The sequence below is a fragment of the Bos taurus genome, chromosome 3 (assembly GCF_002263795.3).
Source record: "Bos taurus isolate L1 Dominette 01449 registration number 42190680 breed Hereford chromosome 3, ARS-UCD2.0, whole genome shotgun sequence".
NCBI classification, from domain to species: domain Eukaryota; kingdom Metazoa; phylum Chordata; class Mammalia; order Artiodactyla; family Bovidae; genus Bos; species Bos taurus.
In genome coordinates, this window is record NC_037330.1 from 20,282,605 (window position 1) to 20,309,564 (window position 26,960).

At 38.8% G+C, this 26,960-nt stretch overlaps 1 protein-coding gene and 1 pseudogene across 12 annotated transcripts in view; both read right to left on the reverse strand.

Moving 5' to 3' along the window:
- LOC101906299 (protein-L-histidine N-pros-methyltransferase-like) overlaps positions 1 to 19,204 on the reverse strand; it is a 46,161-nt pseudogene extending 26,957 nt beyond the window's left edge.
- RPRD2 (regulation of nuclear pre-mRNA domain containing 2) overlaps positions 1 to 19,426 on the reverse strand; it is a 94,494-nt gene extending 75,068 nt beyond the window's left edge. For 11 of the 12 annotated variants that reach the window (XM_059884855.1, XM_005203938.5, XM_010803048.4 and 8 more), the window contains exon 1: positions 19,211 to 19,426. In XM_059884855.1, coding sequence (XP_059740838.1) covers positions 19,211 to 19,415 — 205 coding nt within the window. In that variant the 5' untranslated portion in view covers positions 19,416 to 19,426. The remainder of the gene's footprint in view (positions 1 to 19,210) is intronic. The other variant, NM_001206187.1, reaches the window with a different exon arrangement.
- Between the last annotated feature and the right edge of the window lie 7,534 nt (positions 19,427 to 26,960).

A 26,960-nucleotide genomic window follows, 5' to 3' on the forward strand; every position in this document is an offset into this window, starting at 1 on the left:
TAAGATGAAATTTTGGATGGGATCCTGGACAGAAAAAGACATTAGGCAAAAACTCAGGAAACCACAAAGTATGGACTCTAGTTAGCAATTACATATCAATAATTCGTTCATTAGCTGTAACAAATGTATCATATACCAATGTAAGCTGTTAACAACACGGGAAACTGGGTGTCGGGTATACCAGAACCCTCTATTCTAACTCTGCAATTTTCCTGTAAACCTAAAGCTATTCTAGAATAAAGTATTTTTTTAAGTTATATTACAATTTCTGCAGGATTTAGCTATGTTTTTAGTGCAAAAAATATAGTCTCCCTGCAAAATATCTAGTCTGTCTTATCATCTGAGACAGAAATTGTCCTGTTCACCCTTCTGCCCAGAACAATCTTGCTCTTTCCCAGAACCATGTTCTGGGAAACTCCACTGGCACACTTTCTCTTCCCTTAATTTCTGAGAAATTACTTTGCTGATCCTCTTCTCTACCTAGGATATCTTTTCTTCTGAAACACTCGTGTTTCCAAGGTTCTTTCATTGGCCCTATTCTCTTCTCACTTAAGATATCATGCCCCTAAGTGCTCATTCATTAACTGCTATAGATAAGCTTGCAATTCCCCAGTCTACATCTCTGTTCCAAAGCTCCCTCTCAAATACAATAAACACAACAGAGTAGTTATGAATTTATTTTTTAAGTCAGAACTAGTTTTAAAGGCCAGCCCCTATTTCCAACTGCATGACTCAAGACTGCTCTTCTCATCTATACAATGAGATAATAATAGTATCTACCTTTTCAAAGATTTTTCTCAAACTTATGTAATATACATGAAATTCCTAGAATTGGATCAAGTATATAACTGAAAATAAATATTAGCCAATATTAGGATTATAAGCACTAGGAAAACGGTTATCTATTAAACAAGTTGTCTCAGATGCCCTCCAAACACTCCAAATCCTTGTGTTCAAGTCCATTTTCATCACCTATCCTCCCAAATTTCCTGTCACCCAAGACAGAATCCACAGAATCCATTTTCGAAGCTTTCTTCTAACTTCATCCCCAACATCCAAGTGGTCAGCAACTTCCATCAAATTCTACTTTCTAAATACTTCTTAGATCTTATCTGTCCTCTCCACTACCACTATATTCTATTTTTTTATTATTTTAATTGGAGGCTAATTATAATATTGTGATGGTTTCTGCCATTCACTGAGATGAATCAGCCACGGGTGTACATGTGTCCCTCATCCTGAACCCCCCTCCCACCTCCCTCCCATCCCATCCCTCTGGCTTGTCCCAGCGCACCGGCTTTGAGTGCCCTGTTTCATGCTTCGAACATGGACTGGTCATCTGTTTCACATATGGTAATATACATGATTCAACGCTGTTCTCTCAAATCATCCCACCCTTGTCTTCTCCCACAGAATCCAGAAGTCTGTTCTTTACATCTGTGTCTCTCTTGCTGTCTCACATATAGGGTCATTCTTTCCATCTTTCTAAATTCCATATATACGCGTTAGTATACTGTATTGGTGTTTTTCTTTCTGACTTACTTATAATAAGCTCCAGTTTCATCCATCTCATTAGAACTGATTCAAACCCATTCTTTTTAAAAGCTGAGTAATATTCCATTGTGTATAAGTACCAGCTTTCTTATCCATTCATCTGCTGATGGACATCTAGGTTGCTTCCATGTCCTGGCTATTGTAAACAGTGCTGCGATGAACATTGGGGTACACGTGTCTCTTTCAATTCTGGTTTCCTTGGTGTGTATGCCCAGCAGTGGGAATCCTGGGTCATAAGCCAGGATTTTCAGTTTTCTGTTTTCAGTTTTTTAAGGACTCTCCACACTGTTCTTCACAGTGGCTGTACTAGTTTGCATTCCCACCAACAGTGTAAGAGGGTTCCCTTTTCTCCACACCCTCTCCAGCATTTATTATTTGTAGACTTTTTGATAGCAGTCATTCTGCCCGGCGCTACCACTATATTCTTTCAGATCTTTGTAATTTGGTTATATTATTCTAGTGGCTTCTGACATTTCCCCCAAATACGTTGCTATTTATTTTTAGAAACTGTAATATCAGCTTCAGGTACTGCTATTTTAAAAACCAAAATACATATTTTTGGGGGCTATTTATTTTTAGAAACTGTAATATCAGCTTCAGGTATTGCTATTTTAAAAACCAAAATACATATTTTGGGGGGCATAATACAAAAGCAGTTCATTCATTCTCTTGGTTGTCTTTATCTCTTTGCTACCTACTCACCCATTCCCATTCTTTCCCTTTCACCCAAACTCCTTACCCTAATTACCACATAGCTCAGGAAACTCCCCAGACTCACCCACCTCTACCCATGTCATGGGCCACTTATAGGGTGAGTCTGAACCTGAGGGAAAGAACGTTCCATAATGAAGAATCTCGCCTAGGGAAAAGAAAGGATTTAAACTCCATTTAGGAAATGTTTTCCAAGTTGGCCAAGAAAAAGTCAAAACTTTGGCAATTTTATATTACTGAACACAGACAGGTGGTTTTGAAAGCACTGGTCAGGGGAGTTAAATATGGCAAGAAGATACTAAAGTTCAATCCAATCAGCTACATCACCACATAGCAATTACAAGAGTGCCTCAGACAAAAAGATCAAAGTCAAAGAAAGCAGCAAAGTCCAGGACCAGCCGATGATTTATATTACAATGGGTTTTAAAATATAATTTTTAAAATACAAAATACATTAAAAATCTGAGCTCACTGACTTCAATTTTTAAATTTTTAAAGTTTTGAATAAATCCTAAAAATATACTATTAATAATACCAGTATTACAAAAAAATAATTTGCCCAGTATTACAATCACTATCTATTGCAGCTTTTGTGCCTTGACACAGTTACTGTGTTTTCAACATACACTCCCCCTCCTCCCCCAACTATGTCTTAAGAATCACGGCTTTTGTTGCTTCTCTTTGTCTTTCCCCTCACTTGTCTACATGTACTTCTGGTTGTTCACTCCCTGCTTCTGATTCTCGTATACTTTTGTTTGTATTTGGAATGTCTTCTCTCACCTACTTCATTATTTTTGTACAAGTATTTCCTTCATGAAGTCTTTCTTACTACACACAAATATAAATTTCTCTCTGTTCTTTAACTGGGGGTTTCCTAGAAAAACTTTCATAACAAAGCTTCCCGAAGTGTGTTCCATGTTCACATGAGATGGCGAGAAAATAAAGGAATGCCACGGTTAAGTAAGTTTAGAAAATACTGACAGCCTATCCCCCGCCTCTCCTGGGAATTTATGAAGCATTTTATTCAAGTCCAGCAGCATCAAACAGGTTTATCTTTAATTTCATAGTACCTAAGCTTTGACAGGGCAAAGACTAATAGAGTTTTGCCAAGAAAATGCACTGGTCATAACAAACACCCTCTTCCAACAACACAAGAGAAGACTCTATACATGGACATCACCAGATGGTCAACACCGAAATCAGAGTGATTATATTCTTTGCAGCCAAAGATGGAGAAGTCTATATGGTCAGCAAAAACAAGATCAGGAGCTGACTGTGGCTCAGATCATGAACTCCTTATTGCCAAATTCAGACTGAAATTGAAGAAAGTAGGGAAAACTACCAGATCATTCAGGTATGACCTAAATCAAATCCCTTATGATTATACAGTGGAAGTGAGAAATAGATTTAAGGGCCTAGATCTGATAGATAAGAGTGCCTGATGAACTATGGAATGAGGTTCGTGACATTGTACAGGAGACAGGGATCAAGACCATCCCCATGGAAAAGAAATGCAAAATAGCAAAATGGCTGTCTGAGGAGGCCTTACAAATAGCTGTGAAAAGAAGAGAAGCGAAAAGCAAAGGAGAAAAGGAAAGATATAAGCCATTTGAATGCAGAGTTCCAAAGAATAGCAAGAAGAGACAAGAAAGCCTTCTTCAGCGATCAATGCAAAGAAATAGAGGAAAACAACAGAATGGGAAAGACTAGAGATCTCAAGAAAATTAGAGATACCAAGGGAACATTTCATGCAAAGATGGGCTCGATAAAGGACAGAAATAGTATGGACCTAACAGAAGCAGAAGATATTAAGAAGAGATGGCAAGAATACACAGAAGAACTGTACAAAAAAGATCTTCATGACCCAGATAATCACGATGGTGTGATCATTGACCTAGAGCCAGACATCCTGGAATGTGAAGTCAAGTGGGCCTTAGAAAGCATCACTATGAACAAAGCTAGTGGAGGTGATGGAATTCCAGTTGAGCTATTCCAAATTCTGAAAGATGATGCTGTGAAAGTGCTGCATTCAATATGCCAGCAAATTTGGAAAACTCAGCAGTGGCCACAGCACTGGAAAAGGTCAGTTTTCATTCCAATCCCAAAGAAAGGCAATGCCAAAGAATGCTCAAACTACCACACAATTGCACTCATCTCACATGCTAGTAAAGTAACGCTCAAAATTCTCCAAGCCAGGCTTCAGCAATACGTGAACCGTGAACTTCCTGATGTTCAAGCTGGTTTTAGAAAAGGCAGAGGAACCAGAGATCAAATTGCCAACATCTGCTGGATCATTGATAAAGCAAGAGAGTTCCAGAAAAACATCTATTTCTGCTTTATTGACTATGCCAAAGCCTTTGACTGTGTGGATCACAATAAACTGTGGAAAATTCTGAAAAAGATGGGAGTACCAGACCACCTGATCTGCCTCTTGAGAAATTTGTATGCAGGTCAGGAAGCAACAGTTAGAACTGGACATGGAACAACAGACTGGTTCCAAATAGGAAAATGAGTACGTCAAGGCTGTATATTGTCACCCTGCTTATTTAACTTGTATGCAGAGTACATCATGAGAAATGCTGGACTGGAAGAAGCACAAGCTGGAATCAAGATTGCCGGGATAAATATCAATAACCTCAGATATGCAGATGATACCACCCTTATGGCAGAAAGTGAAGAGGAACTCAAAAGCCTCTTGATGAAGTGAAAGTGGAGAGTGAAAAAGTTGGCTTAAAGCTCAACATTCAGAAAATGAAGATCATGGCATCCGGTCCCATCATTTCATGGGAAATAGATGGGGAAACAGTAGAAACAGTGTCAGACTTTATTTTTGGGGCTCCAAAAATCACTGCAGATGGTGACTGCAGCCATGAAATTAAAAGATGCTTACTCCTTGGAAGGAAAGTTATGAATGACCAACCTAGATAGCATATTCAAAAGCAGACACATTACTTTGTCAACAAAGGTTCGTCTAGTCAAGGCTATGGTTTTTCCTGTGGTCATGTATGGATGTGAGAGTTGGACTGTGAAGAAGGCTGAGCGCCGAAGAATTGATGCTTTTGAACTGTGGTGTTGGAGAAGACTCTTGAGAGTCCCTTGGACTGCAAGGAGATCCAACCAGTCCATTCTGAAGGAGATCAGCCCTGGGATTTCTTTGGAAGGAATGATGCTAAAGCTGAAACTCCAGTACTTTGGCCACCTCATGCGAAGGGTTGACTCATTGGAAAAGACTCTGATGCTGGGAGGGATTGGGGGCAGGAGGAGAAGGGGACGACAGTGGATGAGATGGCTGGATGGCATCACTGACTCGATGGACGTTGAGTCTGAGTGAACTCCGGGAGTTGGTGATGCACAGGGAGGCCTGGCGTGCTGCGATTCATGGGGTCGCAAAGAGTCGGACATGATTGAGCGACGGAACTGAACTGAAGGTTTGACAGTGACACCCTAAACATCACCATTTTCTGGGGAAATGCTGCTGCACAAAGTCAAATTCATACAGTATTCGATGTTCATTGCTACGTTTTATTTTCTCGGTATCTTATCCACACTTCTCAGTTTACACATATGTACATAGCAATCTTATACAATTGTATATGACAATCTGAGGGTAAGTAAGAGAACAGTAATGAATTCTCATCCTAGTTTACACTAAACATAGTATATATGTGTAAGGATGCCCTGAAAGCAGATTTCAAAAGCTCTTCACTTTTTTATTATCAAGTTTTTAAAGACTTTAAAAACGTGACACTGACCTTCCAAAATGTGTTATGAAATGAAATGTTCTTTTACAAAATCTTTAATTTAAAAATGCACATGAAAAAAAAAAAAAAAGAAAAATGCACATGAAAATGATTAACATTTGGTCTTTATTATTCCAACTTCAATTTTTAGAAACCCTTTGTTTTTAACGGGTCATTTTAAAAAATCCAGCAACACTAAAGATACTGCTGTCTCTATGAAATTCCCTATGGAGGTGCATTTTCATATTAGCACAATAGCTATAAAAACATATGAAAGATTCTTAAATTCTATGAACTTCTAGAACTGCAAGATGCTATTATATGAATAGGCACTTCAAATACTCAAAATAGGTAAACAGTTCCCAAATTAGTGCATTTTCCAGGTATTCTCTAATATTAACAAAGGAAAGACCAAAAATTCCATGTTCATTTCTTTGGACTATTAACCTTAAAATTTCACCTAGCGTATGCAGGATTAACTGGAAGAATTTACAGCTTAAGCAGACAGGCCTGCATGAAATATGGTGTAATAAAAATAAATACCATAAACAGGCTCAGTCTCAGAGAATGAACTTATGGTTGCCAGGAGGGAAGAATGGGGGAAACGGATGGGGAATTTGGGATCAACATGTACACACTGCTATATTTAAAATGAATAACCCAGACGAACCTAGAGCCTATTATACAGAGTGAAGTAAGTCAGAAAGAGAAAAACAAATATCGTATATTAACACGTAGATATGAAATCTAGAATAGAGTGGCACTGAAATATATATATTACCATATGTAAAACAGACAGCTAGTGGGAAGTTGATGTATACCACCGGGACCTCAGCCTGGTGCTGTGATGACCTAGAGGGGTGGAGGAAGGAGACTCAAGAGGGAAGGAATATATGTATACTTTTAGCTGACTCACATTGTTGTACGGCACAAGCCAACAGAACACGGTAAAGCAATTATCTTTCAATTAAAAATAAAGAAAATATATATAAAACCAAAAACTTAAAAACTGGGAGAAAATGGATAACCAACAAAGCTACTACATAGCACACGGAACTTTGCTCAATGTTATGTGGCAGCCTGGATAAGAGGGGAATTTGGGGGAGAATGGGTACATGTATATGTACGACTAAGTCCCTTTGCTGTCCACCTGAAACTATCACAAAACTGTTAATCAGCTATAATCCAATATAAAATAAAGGTTTTTTTTTTTTTTTAATACATAACATAATTGCATTTAAAACAATTGTGGGCACTTCCCTGGTGGTCTAGTGGTTAAGACTCTGCCCTCTCAAAAAAGGGAGCATGAATTCAATCCCTGATCAGCGAACTAAGATTCTGCAAGAATACTAGAGTGGGTTGCCAAGCCCTCCTCCAGGGGATCTTCCCAACCTAGAAACTGAACCAGTCTCTTTTGTCTCCTGCAGTGGCAGCCACGTGGGGCTTCCAAGAGAAGACATCTCAGGAAATAAACAAATAAGGCAGAATCTTACAATCAGAAAAGGTATACAAAGAAAATAAAACACAGTGATGCATTAAAGAGAATGACAGGCAGGTGCAAAAGGGATAGTAGGCACTAGCTCTTTGGCTAGGACGATAGGGAACAACCTCGAAGGAGATGACATTTGAGTTAAGACTTGAAAGACACGGACTTCAAGGCAAATTTTTCATATAAAGTTGTAATTTATAAAATGGTAGCAATAATATAAATGGTAGTGTATTTTACAACTTTATTTGGCAAGATAAAAGTCAGCAAACTTAAGATCTCACAAATTAAAAAATAATAATGCTTATAAAATAACATCTGGAAACCTCTGGGCAACAGAAGGCATTAAGATGACAGACAATGGATGCTGACCTTGTAGAAACTGATAAAGGTCATTTTACAATATAAATCAGTGAACTCTCAAAACTTTTGGTTTCAGGATCCCTTTATACCCCTAAAAACTACTGATCATCTTTTGTTTCAGTGGGTTGTGTGTGCTCAGTCGTGTTAGAGTCTTTGCAGCCCCATGGATTGTAATTGGTAGGCTTCTCTGCCCGTGGAATTTTCCAGGCAAGAATCCTGGAATGGGCTGCCATTTCCTACTCCAGGGGATCTTCCCAGACTAGAGATCAAACCCACGTCTCTTGTGTCTCCTGCATTGGCAAGTGGATTCTTGACCCCTAGCACCACCTGGGAAGCTTATGTGGGTTAGATGTATCTATTTACTGTATAATTAATTAAAACTAAGAAATTTAAAATATCTATCAACTCATTAAAAACAATAATAAACCATTCAGCTAATAAATTATATATACTTTATTAAAAGCAACTATATTTCCAAGACAAAAAGTTTAGTGAGGACCGCAGCACTGTTTTATATTCTTGAAAATCTAATGTTTGGCTTAATAGAAGACAGGTAGGCTCTCACATCTGCTTCTATATCCAATTTATTGCTGTATACAAGTTAATGGATTGTTTTCACCTCTGCAGCTTAGCAAAATCATCACAGTAGACAGGCACAGGTCCCCCTCCCTGGGGGTGACGCCCAAGCCCTTTCTCTGCCTTGCTTCTATCTTAGCAGACCATTTCTCTATGTACTCTCCCACTTGTTAGGCTATGTCTGTAATAATAAATTTTATGCCTGCAAAAAAAAAAAAAATCAACAGGCACAGAAATCACAGAAACAGAGAATAGAATGGTGGTTGCCAGGAGCCAGAGAGTAGGGCAATGGGTAGATGATGGCTAAAAGGTACAAACTTACAATTATATAAGTTCTGGCGCCTACTGTAAAGCGGGGTGACTGCAGTTAACAATGTGGCCTTATATACTCACAAGTTGCTAAGAGACAACATCCTAAATGTTCTCCTAAAAAAAGGAGGGTAATGATGTGAGGTGATGAAGGTGTTCAACAACCTAACTGTGGTAATCATTCTGCAATATACATACATGTATCAAATCATCACAACGTATCCAATGTTATGTCAATAATATATCAAAAAGCTGGGAAAAAGACAGGCACAAGAGCTACTGTCTTATATTCTATATACTACACTATACAATACTACAAAATACCAGTAAACTTTGAAAGAAGTGGGAAGCGGTCTAACACAAAGGTAGAGTGTAGGCTCTGGGGTCAAACTATTTACATCTGAATTCTGGCTCTACTGTTCACTAGCTGTGAATTTTAAACAATTCATTTTACCTCACTGAGTCTTCAAGTGCTTCAATTATATCATCTATAATATTTTATTATTTTGCCCCTCACCAGCACAGCTAATTTTACATATATATCACTAGTAGACTTACTAAGCAATACAGTACATAATACTTACTTCATGAATTGTTATGAGATCACATGCTAAGAACTCAGTTAACATTGTCTATTTATTACTAAATCTATGAGTGACAATGTTTGTGAAGGTAACTGTACTAATGATGAGAAATTTAATAAAGAACACTGTTAAATAATAACAAAGTACTTGTAAGTAACTCAGGCTTTGAATCCACTGTACATCTTTTCTTTCTCCCACTTGCTGTTACCTTCTGCCTTCAGAAAACAAACTAGCTTATGCTTAGCCACCCTGAAAACAAGCAGCTTCCCTTTCCTATGCTAGAAAAATGTTCTGACAATTGCCTCAAAATAATCAACTGACATCTCTAAGCCTCATTTTACAAAAATTTTAAGTGAGGATAACTCCTATCTCACAGAGCTGATGTTAGGATTACAGGTAACATATATACATATGACATCCAGAAAGGGTGCTCAGTGAATGATACCTTCACTCCAACCAAAACATGATACCTCTTCTAAACTGGAAAAGCATATACAAACTCATATTACCATACTTCCCAGAACCAGCTATTTTTGTTCAATTCTTATCTTAGTTACAAAACATTAAGTTCCTTGTAATTCCATCTCTTTCCGCAACCTAACAAAGTTTTATATAGAGTAAACATATAGTATTTCCAAATTCACTTTCTGAATTCTGTATCCTTAGACATAGGAATACACACAATAAAAGAGGTTTTAATAACTCAAGTAATACTGACTGCCTCTTGGACAGAGATCATAATTTTAAAATAATGATCCTGCCACTTTAAAACTATCACGATGATAAAGGGAACACAAAAACAGAACAGGACCCATTTGGGTCTTTTTTTTTTTTAATTAAAAATGAAGTTATAAAACCTAACATTAAAAAAAATTTTCCCTTCTAACAGTGAAATTTTCACTAACGGAAATACTCAATCTGCTCTCTCTCTCTCTCTCTCTGCCCCTCAGTGAGTACCAAAGAACAATAAACTGAAAGTCAGTGAAACTAATCACTAGTAAGTGAAGGAAGAGAGATAAGGGAAAGATAAAGGCTGCAACCAAAATATAAAACCAGCATTCTAAACATTTTCTTTCAACAAACAGCCTCTAATCCAGTGTTTTTATAGAACAAGAAAAACAAAGAGGTATTTTTTTAAAACTATCTTTATCTTAGTCTGAAAGATACTTTAATGTTCTAAAGCACAAATGGAACTGTTGCCTTTTTCCAAACAGTAACTGGGTTCTACTACTTTCTCCACAAGATGTGCCTTTCTCCACTGTTCTATAATTAAAATCTGTGGGTGCAGGGGAATCAAAAGCACTACGAAGTACAAACTCCTTTCTGTTTCCTTGACAAACCGAGGAGCAGCTTAGTCAAGGTGGTTTGTGCAACAGTGTTAAGTTTTGGGGTAATTTTTTTTTACTAGGGTCTCTTGAAATCCTTCTACACATTAAAAAAAACCTCATGTTAAACAAACAAAAAAATTCCACAACTCTTATGTATTCTCAGTTCTCAGATAGCTGAAAATTTAAAGCAACAAACTCAAAATATACCCTAAGGATTTCTTAAAGTACTGCTAGAAAACACTAAACATGGGGAAAGTGGGGCGGAAAAGAGAGAGGAAAGATGGTAACTGCATGACAAAAGCTTAGGAGAAAAAGAAGTTTGGATGCAACTATTATTAGTTTATGAAAGGCAGGAAGCCAAAGCACTAAAATAAAACCAGTAAGTCTTCACTCTCTAAAACATTACACACATACATACAGTCAACCCCTTCTCTACCAACAAAACTGTAATTTGGGGGGTGGCCTGTTTAAGGAAATGTTAGTAATTTTCCAGGGGAAATGAAAATTTCCAATGGAATTTCAAGGTATTTCCACACCACAAAATCATTTGAATTATTTCAATAGTGTTTCACACTCTGAGTTATGGAAATGTTTATCTGCTACATAATTTAACATTTTAGCTTACTATAGGATGCATAACAAAATTATGTTTTACATACTGTTTTAAATCTACCTAGGGTCATGTATATAATACTACCCTTCAGCATGAGAGACAAAGCAGGTAAATGAAGACTGCAACAACTACTTGTAAAGTCTCTCAATACACACAAAAAGGCTCATTTAGTACACACCATTATAATAATCAGGTGTATAACTAAGGTACTTCATGTTTTGAAACACTGTCTGAAAACATGGAAATGATCTACATCTCTATGAAAGGAGGGCAGGAGAAGGAAGAAAAGGTGACCAAGGTATCCAAAGGGCAAGGAGAAGACTGATTATGCAATAACTTTACAATTGGGAATTACAACAGACCTAACGCCTAACTGATTCACAAGTGCCGTTAAACCCAAGCCAAGAGTAGAAACATGAAAGAGATCAAAATAGATTTATAACTTCTTCGGGGAGCTGAAAGTTAGTTTACCCTGAACTTCAAAAAGAACCAAAGCCAATAACACAGAACACCAACTAAGTAGAAAGAGATATCTAAAACACTGGAATGCCCTAGAGCCTTTTCTCTGGACTTCTTCTCTATCTGTACTTACCACCCTAACTTACTACAGTGGCTTCTCTATCTACACTTAACTTCTAGTACATCTCTTCCAGGCTGTCTCTAAAGACAATTTACAGACTCAACAGACACCCTGTGGTGACTGTCACACAACTGTGTGAATACACTGAAATTAGTAAATGAATTGTACACTTTAAATAAGTGAAGTTTGTCAATAAATGTTAACTCTTTCTAGTCACTCAAGGAAAAAAACAACACTCATTCTTGATTATTATCCTCTGTTGCTGCTGCTGCTGCTAAGTCACATCAGTCGTGTCCGACTCTGTGCGACCCCATAGACGGCAGCCCACCAGGCTCCTCCATCCCCAGGATTCTCCAGGCAAGAACACTGGAGTGGGTTGCCATTTCCTTCTCCAATGCATGAAAGTGAAAAGCGAAAGTGAAGTCGCTCAGTCGTGTCTGACTCTCAGTGACCCCATGGACTTCAGCCTACCAGGCTCCTCCTGTTACCACACATTTAATTCATTTAGAACCTCGATTGGATCTATTCTCAAAAACAAATCTAGAATTAAACTACTTTTTATTTCTTTCACAATCTGGTCCAAAACCCACCAATATTTTATCCCAGGACTACTACCACAGCCACCTACTGGCATTCCTGTTTCTGCAGCAATTAGAATGATCTTTTAAAAACAGAAATCAGTTCACATCACTCCTTGGCTCTAAGTTCCCCATCTCATTAAAAATAAAAGTCTAAGGATGCCTATAAAATTGTGATCTGTCCCTCCTGCCATATTACCCACCAAAATCTGAGTTCATCTGCTAATCCTCTCTCTCTCTACTCCTTTCCAGTCACAAAAGTTTTCCTGCTGTTCCTTAAACTCACCAGGCACACACTAACCTCAAGACCTTTGTGTTTTTGTTCTCCCCTCACACTCGTATCGATATTGTTTATAGTGTCTCATCTCCCTGCTCAACTGTCACATTCTCAGTGAGGCCTTCCCTTACACCCAATTTAAATTCCTATAGAATGTTCAAACTACCGCACAATTGCACTCATCTCACACACTAGTAAAGTAATGCTCAAAATTCTCCAAGCCAGCTTCAACAGTATGTGAGCCGTGAACTTACAAATGCTCAAGCTGGATTTAGAAAAGGCAGAGGAACCAGAGATCAAATTGCCAACATCCGTTGGATCATCAAAAAAGCAAGAGAGTTCCAGAAAACCACTTACTTCTGCTTTATTGACTATGCCAAAGCCTTTGACTGTATGGATCACAACAAACTGTGGAAAATTCTGAAAGAGACTGGAATACCAGACCACCTTACCTGCCTTCTGAGAAATCTGCATACAGGTCAAGAAGCAACAGTTAGAACTGGACACGGAACAACAGACTGGTTCCAAATAGAGAAAGGAGTACATCAAGGTTGTATACCGTCACCCTGATTATTTAACTTATATGCAGAGTACATCATGCAAAATACTGGGCTGAATGAAGCACAAGCTGGAATCAAGATTGTCAGGAGAAATATCAATAAGCTCAGATATGCAGATGACATCACCCTTATGGCAGAAAGCAAAGAAGAACTAAAGAGCCTCTTGATGAAAGTGAAAGAGGACAGTGACAAAGCTGGCTTAAAATTCAACATTCAGAAAACTGAGACTATGGCATCCAGTCCCACCACTTCATGGCAAATAGATGGGGAAACAATGGAAACAGTGACAGACTTTTTTTTTTGGGGGGGGGGGGGCGGTGCTCCAAAATCACTGCAGATACTGACTGCAGCCATGAAATTAAAAGACGCTTGCTCCTTGGAAGAAAAGCTATGATCAATCTAGACAGCATATTAAAAAGCAGAGACATTACTTTGCCAACAAAGGTCCATCTGCTGCTGCTGAGTTACTTCAGTCGTGTCCGACTCTGTGCGACCCCATAGACAGCAGCCCACCAGGATGCCCCGTCCCTGGGATTCTCCAGGTAAGAACACTGGAGTGGGTTGCCATTTCCTTCTCCAGTGCATGAAAGTGAAAAGTGAAAGTGAAGCTGCCCAGTCAAGATCCATCTAGTCAAAGCTATATTTTTTCCAGTAGTCATGTATGGATATAACAGTTGGACTACAAAGAAAGCTGTGCACAGAAGAATTGATGCTTTTGAACTGTGGTGTTGGAGAAGACTCTTCAGTCCATGAGGTCGCAAAGAATCGGACACAACTGAGTGACTAAATGGAACTGAACACTCTGTATCCCCTTTCCCTGCTTTATATTTCTCTACAGCACTCCTAGTATTTTTTACCTTCCAATGTACTTAACATTGTTTGTCTGCTGCTTGTCTCTCCTTACGAGAGTATAAGCTCCAAGAGGGCAAACATTTTCCTCCATTTTGTTCACCTGATATATCCCCAGTGCCAGGCACAGCAGGTATCCAATAAGGCATTGTTAAAAGCACTGAATGTAAGGATTTATAAGCAAAATTCATCTTGAAACTTTAAATCTGTACCAAGTCCACTTACATTTGTACACATGTGATACATGATTAAAAAATCATATGCCTAAGGCAGTACTGTTATACTGTATATGCCTGACCAACATACCTATTACAAAGGATGAATTACAAGGAAAGTAAGCAGTTAAAGGAACAGCTACATTTCAGATACCAGAGCCACAGAAAATAGTTCCAGATCCTCAGATTTATGGAATAGTAAATAAAAGACTGAAGACTTCACTCTCCACTGACCAGTGGAACTACCAGTGTGGTACCCTAAACTTTCTACCACCAAAAAATTCTATTATTTAATCTAAAACCACTTAACATTTAGAGATTTCTATCAAGTAGACAACTTTAATACCTAACATGTTCAGCTTTGTTTCCCCCTTTTTTAAAAACTATAAACGACTATCAGAACTTCAAATCTATACAAGATAATCAGTTTTCCCACAGAAAGCAAAAGTAAAAACAAACAAACCCTGCAAAGCTTCAAGATCTAGACATTTTAGTTAATCTGGCCTAACAATGAATAAATAGGCAGGTTATCAAAGGTTTTTTGCATTGTAGAAAATGTAAGAAAGACTAGTACAGTGGCTCTGAGTGTGAGTGTATGCTGTAAATCAAGAATGCCTGGGTTGAATCCTGGATCCATCACTTATTACCTCTCTAACCTTGGGCAAGCTACTCAACCTCTCAGGGCCTCTGTTTTCCCATCTGTAAAATGGGAATCATAATAATACGTACTTCAAAGAATTGTGACGACCGAATGAATTAATGTATGTAAAATGCTTGGAGCAGTACCTGGCACATAATAAGCACTCGATAAAACTGAGCTAGAAAACTGCCATCTTCATGGTTCACCCAAGTATTTGAGAAACCATTGCCATACACCAAAACTAGTAATTGCACTTTGCAAATTCTCTGCAACAGATTAATCCTGTATGAAGAAAAAAGTTTTTCCCAGTCCACGTTTATATGACAGTTTCTCTTGTGGACAAAATACCGGATTGTAGAGATTTGTTTCAAATGGGAGGGGGAGAAAGTAAAGGGGATAGGAGAAAAAAGATCGGCCCTTAAAAGGATAACTACTGAAGTGAGGTGATCAGTGGGGGGAGATGTCATTACTTTTCTAATTTTGTTCATATTTAAAGTTCGTATCAGAAACAGCTAACAGGAAATCTTAACAGATTTTTCTGTTCTACAAATGATTCTACTTTCCTATATCCCGCTTTTCTTCAAAAACTCACTTAAATTCTCATACACCTTCTAAAACAGACCAACCCATTCAATGGTTGGAAGCAGAACATCGTGGAGATATCATGAACACAACATATTTTATTTTTTCCTACTACTTCTTCAGAGAACTTGCTAATTCACTACAGAAAGGCTAGCTCAAATCATCTGCCCCTGACTAGGTATAGTTTTCCACACCATTCCCAAAACAGTTATTATTTCAAATAGTCAGGACCTTAAGATTAACTACATCATCGCTATCATTATCATAAGTAATCTGAACATATTTCTATATGCTAGGACCTATACTAAAATACATGCATTATCTTTTTAAATCTAGACAACAAGCCTATGAGAGATAATTCTCTCTACTCACAAATCAGAAATTGGGGCTCACAACTTAAGCACTATGCGTAGAATCACCCAGGTTATTAACTGATGGCATTATGATGTGAACTTATGTCTAGAGTCTGTATTTTTCTACTTTTCCATCTTGATTTCCATTTACAATTAAAAATGGGAGGGATGAATGAAATACAGAAATGACAATAGTCATATTGCACATCAAGCCTATGCAAGAGCCACATTTTGAAACTGTAAACAACCATATCTATTATTTCTTTTACTAAATTATAAATGTGGCCTTCTGATAAACAGAAATTAAAACCATTCAAGTTCTTGATTAACTATTTCACAAAATTATATTGGCAAATATCTACTGATTACTTATTGTGTGCCAAACACTGTTCTAGTTGCTTGGGATACAGCAGCAAAGAAGACATAGCCCTGGTGAAATAACATAGCAAACACACAATAAATAAATAATGTAATTTCATAAAATGAAAAATAAAGTGATATGATAGAATTCAACTGAAACCACTTAAAATAAGATCATTATAGAAGACCTTTCTGAGGAAGTAGTATCTGAGCTTGGATCTAAAATGATGAGAAGACAGCAGTGGAAGAAGCCTGACAAGTAGTAGGCAGGGCTGATAGTATAAGAATGTGTAGACCTTTTTACCTGTAGTAAAAGAAGTTTAACTCTTAAGCCTGTTGCAATGGAATGTCACTGGAGGGTTTTAAAGCACAGAAATGACATGGGTTCATGCTACAGAAAGATCACTTTTGGAAAATGATAGCAGTGGAAGGGTCAAACAAATTAAAACAAACCTGAATAAAATTGGTAAAACCCACCATGGAGTGTGTCTTCAGGAAGACTACTTGCCTTCTCTAATAAATTATTTTCTTTATTTCTATTTATTTTTTTGCCATACCGCGTAACTTTCAGATCTCAGTTCCCCAACTGAGGACTGAACCTGGGTCATGGCAGAGAAAGCCCAGAATCCTAACCACGAGGCCACCAAGAACTCCCAAAATTATTTCCTTTAAAGTGAACTAAAGTCTCTTAATATACATTACGAAATAAAAGATAAAATGAAAATATCTCAGGAAGAGTTATACAGTTACGTAAATTCACGCTGAAGTCTAAATATAAATTACTAAAGAACAGATGCCAAAAGAGAAGCAAAAGTGGCATCAGGAAAATGGACAGAAAGGCTGTGAATGCCAAAGACATCTATCTATTGCACAAATTTGCCTAAAGCTGATTTAGAAGCCAAACTCCAAAATAATTCTAACACTACTCTCCCGAATATTTCTCTCAAAAGGTTTTATTTACAATAAGACAGATGACATTCACTAACGTAAACACAAAACAGCTACAAATTACCCTTAACCATTTTAGAAAGTTAAGCCCATTTCACCAGGGGAAAAAAATCAGGTTTATAGAAAGCCAAAAGCATTTAGCGACACAAACTACATATAATGCACTTCAAATGAAGTATTGTCTTCCTAGAGCAACCACTCTTTTTCACTCTTAAAATACCAGCAAGGGAAATAAGCTCAGGCACAATGTAAAAAGTAGAGGCAGAAAAATTCTGGCTCCAGTGTATCTCATCATCGCTGACTAGAAAAAATATACTGTAATTGTCATATATAATCCCACAGGCAGGGATAGAGACCAACTTACCCATACAGTTAAAGCACCAGAGTCCAAAGGTAGGAAAACGTTTTAAAACAGGAAGAAAAATATGTTTAAGAACAGTATGTCCTCAAGCTTGAGCACTGCTTGCTACCACTGGTAGACCAAATACATTAAAGAAAAAGCATGAAAACATTATTTTACAAAATTAAATGTGACCGCTGTCATCTGATATGGTGGAGTCAAATCCCAACTCCACCATAAGCTTAGTAGCTTCCTTAATATTTCTGAGCCTTAGTTTCCCCATGGGTAAATCAATGATTAAAAAATCTACTTTGGGTTAGTTTAAGGTAGAATGAGATACTAGATACACTGTAAATGACAAATGGCCTGGGCACATAGTAGATACTTATCATGTGAGTCTTTGATAGTGAGGAGTACCGTACTTGATATTGTATTTTCTAATTTTACCTCTTGGAAAGAAGGTAACTTTGATCTGCTATTGGTAAATACAGGTAATCTCGCAAAACGTCTCTCCCAACAATAACTATACACAAATAGTTTGAAGTTTTGGGGTCTATGATTTTGCAAGTTTTATCCATCGGTTCCCTAAAAAAGTAAACACAGATCAAAACACTACAGAGTGAGTAGCAAAAGTGGAATAATAATAATAACTGAATGATGGGTTTCACTGGTGACAGCCATAGACAAGAAGCAACAACAAACATAAAATTCAGATACACAGGGATTTACGGTCAACCATCTCTTCTGTGTAGGAAGCAACAATGACTTCTCCACACTTCCTTCGTCCTCAAGATTTGAAATCTGCAAACAATCCATGCTTCCTGGCAATTTAATAGACTTCTTTTCCGCAGTAAAGCAGCAAAGTGAAATAAATTCAGCGAAGTAGACAAAAAAGCAATTAACTCGCGGTGAGAGGGGGAGTAGTATATATTCAAAAGGAGCACTTCTGATTCCTTGTTTTGGTTACCTAAGAAACCAATTCCTATTCTTTAAAAACGTATCTGAACTGACTGAAAAGTAGACGGATATGTTTTCCATTTTAAGGTATTAGTGGCAATACGGACTACGGTTGTTTCTGGTCAGTATTAAGAAGCCTGTACTTTACTGCAGCGAACACAAGTCGAGGAAAACCTCTCAGGTGGTCGGTCGCCTGAGCTCTATGTGGCGCTCACGTTACCTCTTCATCTAGGTAAGGTTCTTCTTACTACACATCACAAGTTTTAGGCCAGTGGAAAATAGAATTGTCCAACACATTCCCGCGAAGTAGGTGCATTTACTACTGCTTAAACCATAGCAGTACGAGAAATCATTAACACATCAAGGCCTATTAGAAATAAACGGACGCGACAATTTCTGTGAACGTTCAGTAAATACACCACCACCTCACAAGGCTCTGAAATAACATATAAATCTCTACAGAATTGGGCCCAGCGGCCCAAGGTCACACCAAGTCAGTGGCTGTAAAATCCAAGAAATGATGAACCTCCTACAGTTCAGACAATCCCGGTGAGAAATAAGTCAGGGTTTGGCAACACTTGGGTTGAAGCTCTAATTTGAACAACCCCAACCGAATGCAGCGGCTCCACAGGGAAACCCTAAACGTTTCGAGCAGTATTTCCTTCCATTCCCCAGTCTTCCCTTCCCTGGCCACCCCCAACACTCACATCTCCGTAGCCACTTCATCCAATGGTAGACGATAGTAGTGTGGTGTTTCTTGTTCTCTATACACCAAGACGACAAGCCTTGAATAGATTCCATGGTGTTAGTTACCGACTGGAATTTTCGATCCAACGAGGACTCCAGAGCCCCTGCTGAAGAGGCCGACGAGGAGGAGGCCTTACTGCCGCCTCCGCCGCCGCCGGCCGCCATCTTCCCGGTTTGCACAAGCGCTGCTGCTCCTCTGGCGGCCGCGGCGGCGACGGCGACGGCGGCGGGAGCGGGCAAAACAATCACTGCGAGTGCGTGAAAGCCGCAGGTGGGGAGGGAGGCCAGGGGGTGGGGATGGTGCACGCGCTAGGCTCTTCTGGAGGGAGGACGGGAGGACCAGGTGCTGGGCACGCTGGCGGCTCCTACACGCTGCAAGGAGGGGCTGCGGGTTTCGAAGGTTTATCAGAATTGTTCAAGGGATTGTGTTTAAACCAGTCAGCAATCACGAAGAATTACGCAGAGAACAGCTCCTGCAAAACCTTTCTAAACGTCTGGCCCGGAAATTAAATGGTTTTATACTCTTCGGCTCTCAACGCTTAAGGCCCTTCCCCAACACTCTTCTAAGAGTGGGCGTTAATATCTTAAAGTAAATACTACCCGACTGCCCCTTCAGTTGCAGAAATCTTTCTCTCTCCTTTAGGTCCTCTAGCACAGAAAAGCCCAAGGCTACCTAGTCAGGAATTTTTTTGCAACGCAATAGCAGCAAAGGGACAGCAACAGTATCGCGCACGCGCTGCTTGGACCCGCCCCCCTGCTTCCTTCTCAACCTAGAAAGCAGAGGGAGACGTCATGGCGGGGCAATCTGGCCAATCAAGGGAGAAGACGAAGAAGCGCGCGCAGAAGCCCACAAGCCCCAAGGGCTAAGGAGGCGCTTCGAAGATTTGTGCGCCTGCGCGACAGGCCAGCGTGTAGCGGGTTGGGAGGAAAAAAGGGGAGGGAAAGGCGAGGGAGTTGGTCGGACTAAAGAGAGGTTGGGGGGAGGGGCTTCACCGCTCCAACCCCGCGTTTTGCTTCCTAGCGAGGTGTCTCTTTTGGAGCTGTCCAGCTCACATCACAGGACCAAGAAACTCCCACCGTTCAGCGGCCACTTATTTTCTGGCACTTGCAGCTGCCGCTACCGGCGCCGCTGCTAACTCCTCGGGACACTGACGCGCGACAAAGTAGATGGCAGCCATCTTGCGGTGCCTCCGAAGGTGCGCATGCGCCAGCCTCGGCAAGCCATTCACTACGCAGACTCCCAGACGAAACAACTTTTTACACTCCCCTTGGACGATACCATTCACAGCCCCTTGACTGGATTATAGGAAGAGGAAGTAAATGACGTGAAACGAAAATTTTCCCTGTAGAATTTTCGAGACAAGGAAACAATAAAAGGCAAGATGTGATTGACCTTCGCCAATTATCATACAGTCTCGCAATTGCATAATACATTATAGTTTACAAAACCCTTAGAAATCTATTATATTGATTAGCACAGCCTAAATTAACCAGGCCATAGCATCTGCCTATGTAAAACTTCTGGATGGATTTGGAGGCTTCTGTGTTCCACTAAGCACATACAATTACTGTATTTTAATTCTCCCACGTCTCCACATTAGACTCACATTCACCTGTTTCGTCAAGCTCACATTTCATATATGTTAACCCAACAAAAAGTTGTTGAGTGTCTTGTGTCAAGTACAGTTCTAGATGTGGGGCGGTAACACAGCAAAACAGACAAAAATCCCTTTCTTCTGGGGTTTATTGGCAGGAGACCATAAAAATATCAAGGAATAATAAGTTCTCCTGCAATGCAGGAGACCAGGGTTCGATTCCTGGGTCGATTCCCGGGTCAGGAAAACCCATGGAGAAGGAAATGGCAACGCACTCCAGTATTCTTGACTGGAGAATCCCATGGACAGAGGATCCTGGTGGACTACAGTCCATGGGGTCCCAAGAGTCGGACATGACTTAGCGACTAAACCACCACCAATAAGTTCTATCCACGCAGGGTAAGAGAGAGAGGGTACTGTGTGTGTGTGTGTGTGTGTGTGTGAGAGAGAGAGAGAGAGAGAGAGAGAGGGTAGTGTGTGTGTGTGTGGAATGGTGGTTTGGTGACCAAGGACGGCTTTTGGAAGGAAGTGATAATTTGATCTGAATGTTGAGCGCAAGGTAACCAAGCAAATATGTGGAAGGGAAGAGAAAAAAGCATGCTGGCACAAGGAACAGCTAGTGCAAAAGACCTAAAACACAAATGTCTTGAAATAGAGCAAGAACAAGGAGGCCAGTTTGACTAACGAAGAGGGGACAAATAGTAAAACACGAGATTTGAGAGGTGAAGACAGATAATTCATGTGGCCTGGAAGTCCACTCTAAGAACTTTGGCTTTTAACTTTGGGATTTGAAACACTTTTAAGCAGAGCACCTTTAAACAAGAAAGTTACATAGCATTCTTTTTAAAAGATTACATAGGTTGCTATATTGAAAATAGACTTCAGAGTAACCAGTTAAGGAGACTATTGCAGTAATCCAGACAAGGAAATGATGGTGGCTTCTACAGGGTGGCAATAAAAAAAAAGAGAGAGAGAAGTGGTGTCAGATCCTAGATATAGTTTGAAGGTAGAGTCCAGAGGATTGCTCATGAATTTAAGGAGAATATGAGAAAAAAAAAAAAGAGGCAAATATGGCACCAAGGTTTTAGACCTGAGCAACTAAAACGGTGTTTCTCAGCTTTTTTTCCATAACTGTTGACCCTAAAGATTCTGCTTAGGTATTTGTTCCTATTCCCCCTAGCCCCCATGAAATGTTAATGCCACAAATATACTGTACATCTGTTTATGTACTGTCTATGTATCTGTTCTTTATACAAGAATAAGAATGAACTTTGTATTCAATGCAGAATTAAGGATGACTAAAATCTTTAAGTTAAAAATTAAAATATTTTGGACTTCTCTGGTGGTCCAGTGGTTAATAATCTGTCTGCCAGTGCAGGGACATGGGTTCAATCCCTAATCAGGGAGAATTCCACGTGCCAAGGGGCAACAAAACCCGTGTACCACTACTAAGCTGGAGCTCTACAGCCAGTGCTCTGCAACAAGAGCAGCCACTACAGTGAGAAGCCCTTGGACCACAACTAGAAAGGAGCCCTACAGACACACACAATGAGAGAAAGCCTGAGCACAGCAACAAAGACCCAGAGCAGCCAAAAAATACGTTTTTTAAATTAAAAAAAATTTAGTCCTAGTAATATATAATGATTTTATAACTATTTACTGAGTAAACATTATTTCTATAAGTTGTAATTCATTACACTACATATGTAAATTACCAATATATATAAATACATAACAGAATGTAATCAGTTTTTAAAAAATCATTCAAAACTTATTTTCCAGTAAAATAATTGAAAAATTAATTTTTAAAAAATTTTAGTGAACTTTTATTCAACATGAGAAAATTGCTAGCTGCTAGAGATTCAAATATTGACATTTTTTCTTCTCAGAATTGACATAGTTAGTGATGAGTTAAATAATTTTTGTAGAATTGAATAATACAATATAAACAATTTTTATTTGCTTCTCCAAGTCCAAATCATGCACAGAAGCACAGAGAATCAAACATAACATTTCTGACAGCAGTAATTGTGTGTAGGCATTTCCTTCACTACTTCTTAGGAAGCCCGCTACTTCACAGTCAGTAGGCCACTGACTTCAAAATAGGTCATTTGAGAGAGATGAAGTTCTCCAATCACAGCCATCTGTTCCTCATAGTTTTGTAGCACTGATTTTGCATACATTTTTTGTATCTTCCATGAACTCAATGTCATTGTTTCTTATGTCATAGCCAAGAAAATGAGAGAAGTTAAATAAAGGGTAAGATTTTGTTGGGTAGGGCGGGGAAAAAAAAAAAGATTTTGTTGGGTAGAGTTCAGCTTTGGAAAGTCACAAAGCACTGCAATATCTAAAACTTTCATTCCCTCAAGTTCATAAAAGAAATCTTGGTAGGAAACATAAATTTAAGAATTGCCAGTATAGAGATGATCTTAAAGCTGTGACATGGATGAGGCCGCCCAGAAAGTGAGTGAGCATAGGTATTAATAAAAGTCTAAGGACTGGGCAATCAGAAGCAAGTTCCAAAGGAGATAGAAAAACAATGACCAGTGAAGGAGAACCCAGAAAGTAGTATTCTGAAAGCCATGTCATGAAAATTTGTTAAGGAGGGAGTAATTGTGTCAGATGTTGCTACATAGGTTGCAGGAGAACTGAGATAATCATTGAATCTGGGAAACACACTAGTAATTGGTGGGCTTGACAAAGGCTGTTTCCAGGAACTGACTGGAGAGGGTTCTGGAAAGAATGGGAGAAGTGGCATTATCATATATAGACAACTCTTTCAAGAAATAAAGTGGGAGCAGAGTAATGGAGCTGAAGCTGAAGGGAAACGTGGGCTCACAGGTCATTTCTTTTTTTCTAAGATGGAAAATAATGTACCTATTTTCAGATGCTACGGCTGATACACGTAAGATGGGACAATTGCTGAATTGATTTCCTTGAGTAAGTGGGAGAGGATAGATAAAATGTTAAGTCCATAGACAGTTCCTTTCTTGTAACAGGAAAGTAGAGAGTCTAGGTAGAAATTCCAGTAGGTTGATAGTTGTTGAGACTGTGCAGAAATTCTCTTCAATTGCTTTCTTTTCTCAGTGAAATATGTGCTGAGGAAGCACACTTTTAAAAAAGAGTGAAGATCTGTTAATTGCCAATTCCAGTGCACCGTTTACAATCTCAACCCTTATCTTTTCTGTTAAGTACTGTAATGGTTTAGAGTACAAACATAGAACCAGACAGCTCAAATTTAGACTCTGCCACTCTCAGTGGCAATTTACTTGCCAGTGGCCAAAGATAAATTTCTTTACCTATCTGTGGTGCTATAATTATTAAACGAGTTAATGCATGTAGTGCTCAAAGCAGTGCTGTCTAGCTTAGTAAGGCTTGATGATGATGTTGATGTCAGCTATTATTATATTTAAATCTTTCTTAAAATTCTTTCCGTTTACTTCTATTATACAGTTTTTAATCAGATCCCACTAAATGGCTCCTTTCTCTGCCCATTGCTAGTTTTTATAACTTGAGTTTGCCAAAGTTCCATTTTTAGCCCTTCTCTCATCTTTCTGCTTATTCTCTCTCAAAGGTTAAATTTATCACCTGCATTCACTTACAAAGTTATCCTGGTTATCTTTGTTATCCTAGTTACCTTTGATTTTACCTGTTCCAAGGGCTTCCCTCATAGCTCAGTTGGTAAAGCATCTGCCTGCAATGCAGGAGACCCCAGTTTGATTCCTGGGTTGGGAAGATCCCCTGGAGAAGGGATAGGCTACCCACCCCAGTGTTCTTAGGCTTCCCTTGTGGGTCAGCTGGTAAAGAATCCGCCTGCAATGCGGGAGACCTGGGTTGGGACAATCCCCTGGAGAAGGGAAAGGCTACCCACTGCAGTATTCTGGCCTGGAGAATTCCATGGACCATATAGTCCATGGGGTTGCAAAGTGTCAGACAAGACTGAGCGACTTTCACTTTCACCTAGTTATCAAATCCTATAGACTTCTACCTAAAAATTTCTTGCATAAATTCTCTTCTTTCCATCCCCTTGCCTTCTACCTAAAGGTTATCATCACCATTCTAATCAACTATGTCAACAGCATCATGATCAGCTTCCTAGTCTCTCTCTTTAGCTTATATACATTACCAGTATATAATGTCCTAGTTTTCCTCTACTCAATCACAACCAAAAAACTTGTTTCTAGATTGCAGATAACAATCTACCAAGTAAATGCTCTAGCTTTGAAGACCATCCACAATGGTTCCAATCCATCTCCCCAGTATTATCTCAAATACCTTTCCACAGTGGTTCTTTGGGCTCCAAACTGTTTCTTAAATGTATCTGTAATTTTCTGTTTATAAATTCTTTCTAAAATGGCCTCTATTACCAAAATTCCACCTATCTTTCAAGAACTATCTTGAATTGCCTCTTTTATGTAAACTTCCCTGATCATTCCAACTGAATTTCTCTTTTGAACAGTAGCATTTTCTGCCCTGAATAAAATTATTTATATTTACTTACCTACAGTAATATTGCATTGAGTAACATGCAAAAGCACCCTAATTGCTAAATAGTGGTGGTGTTGTTCAGTCACCAAGTCATGTCTGACTCTTCATGACCCCCATGGACTGATGCACATCAAGCTTCCCTGTCCCTCACCATTTCCTGGAGTTCGCCCAAGTTCATATCCATTGAATAGATGATGCAATCCAACCATCTCATCTTCTGTCACCCTTTTCTCCTTCTGTCTTCAATCTTTCCCATCATCAGGGTCTTTTCCAACGAGTCCATGTTAGTTATGACAAAATTCTTACCCAAAAATAATTATTGGTATATGACAATGATACTGCCATTGTTCAAGATATTTCTGGAAATTCATCAGGGTAAGCCACGTAGAGGAAGGAAAAATCAATTACTTTATATTCACATTTTTAAACAAAGAAAGTTATTATCTATCTTGACCATATCACTTAATTCTCCTTAACAAATTCCAAATGACTTTTAAAATTCTTACCAGAAGTCTACAGAGGACAAAAAACTACCATTAACTAAAGATATATATTCAAACAGATTATGAAAGAAATTATTAAAGTCCACAAGGTATTTTAAGTGGTGACAGCATCCCAAGGTAGGAACTATTCTGAGATCAGCGTTCATTGGAAAATAACACATCTGTTCTTAACACCTATTTCACAAGTGACATAGCATATGTAGGGACTAAGTTTGGGTTCTAGTGAAATCTGGGTTCAAATTAAACTCTATCACTTATTAGCCATAACCTTGGAGCAAATTACTTACTCTAAGCCTCAGATTTCTCACCTGTAAGACCTACTTTCCTCATAAGTCTGTTCTGATAAAAGAGATAATGCTTACTGAGCAGTGCTCAATATAGTATAGGATCAGGAAAACCAAAAAAACAAACAAGTAACATCCTGAGACACAGGGAGTTAAACACACTTACTCAAGACAAGGATTAAGTCTCATTAAGGGTAGTTTATAAAGAACATAAAACTCCTTTTAGTTCTTCAGCAAACATTTTTGAAGCTGTGTATAAATTATTTACACACATTATTGTAATAAATTATTGTAATAAAAGCCAAAAGCATGTATTTCTGACATTTTCTCCTGGATTTGCTTGAATCAAGAAATATAAAAAATGAGTTCAGTTCTCTAGCTGCTAAATCTCACGGACATAGGCTTCTTTTTTAAGATTTCTTCCTGCTCTAGGAATTACTAATTTCATCTGTCTGCGTTATGGTTCATCTCTAAAAGGGAGGTTGCTTCTTTTCCTTCAGGTCTTTTGCAGTCCTTTGTCTCTTTCCACCTTTTTTATCCTAGTACTAATACTGCTACTGCCTCAACAGAATGGGAAAGACTAGAGATCTCAAGAAAATTAGAGATACCAAAGGAACATTTCATGCAAAGATGGGCTCGATAAAGGACAGAAATGGTATGGACCTAACAGAAACAGAAGATATAAAGAGGTGGCAAGAATACACAGAAGAACTGTACAAAAAAGATCTTCATGACCCAGATAATCACGATGGTGTGATCACTGACCTAGAGCCAGACATCCTGGAATGTGAAGTCAAGTGGGCCTTAGAAAGCATCACTACGAACAAAGCTAGTGGAGGT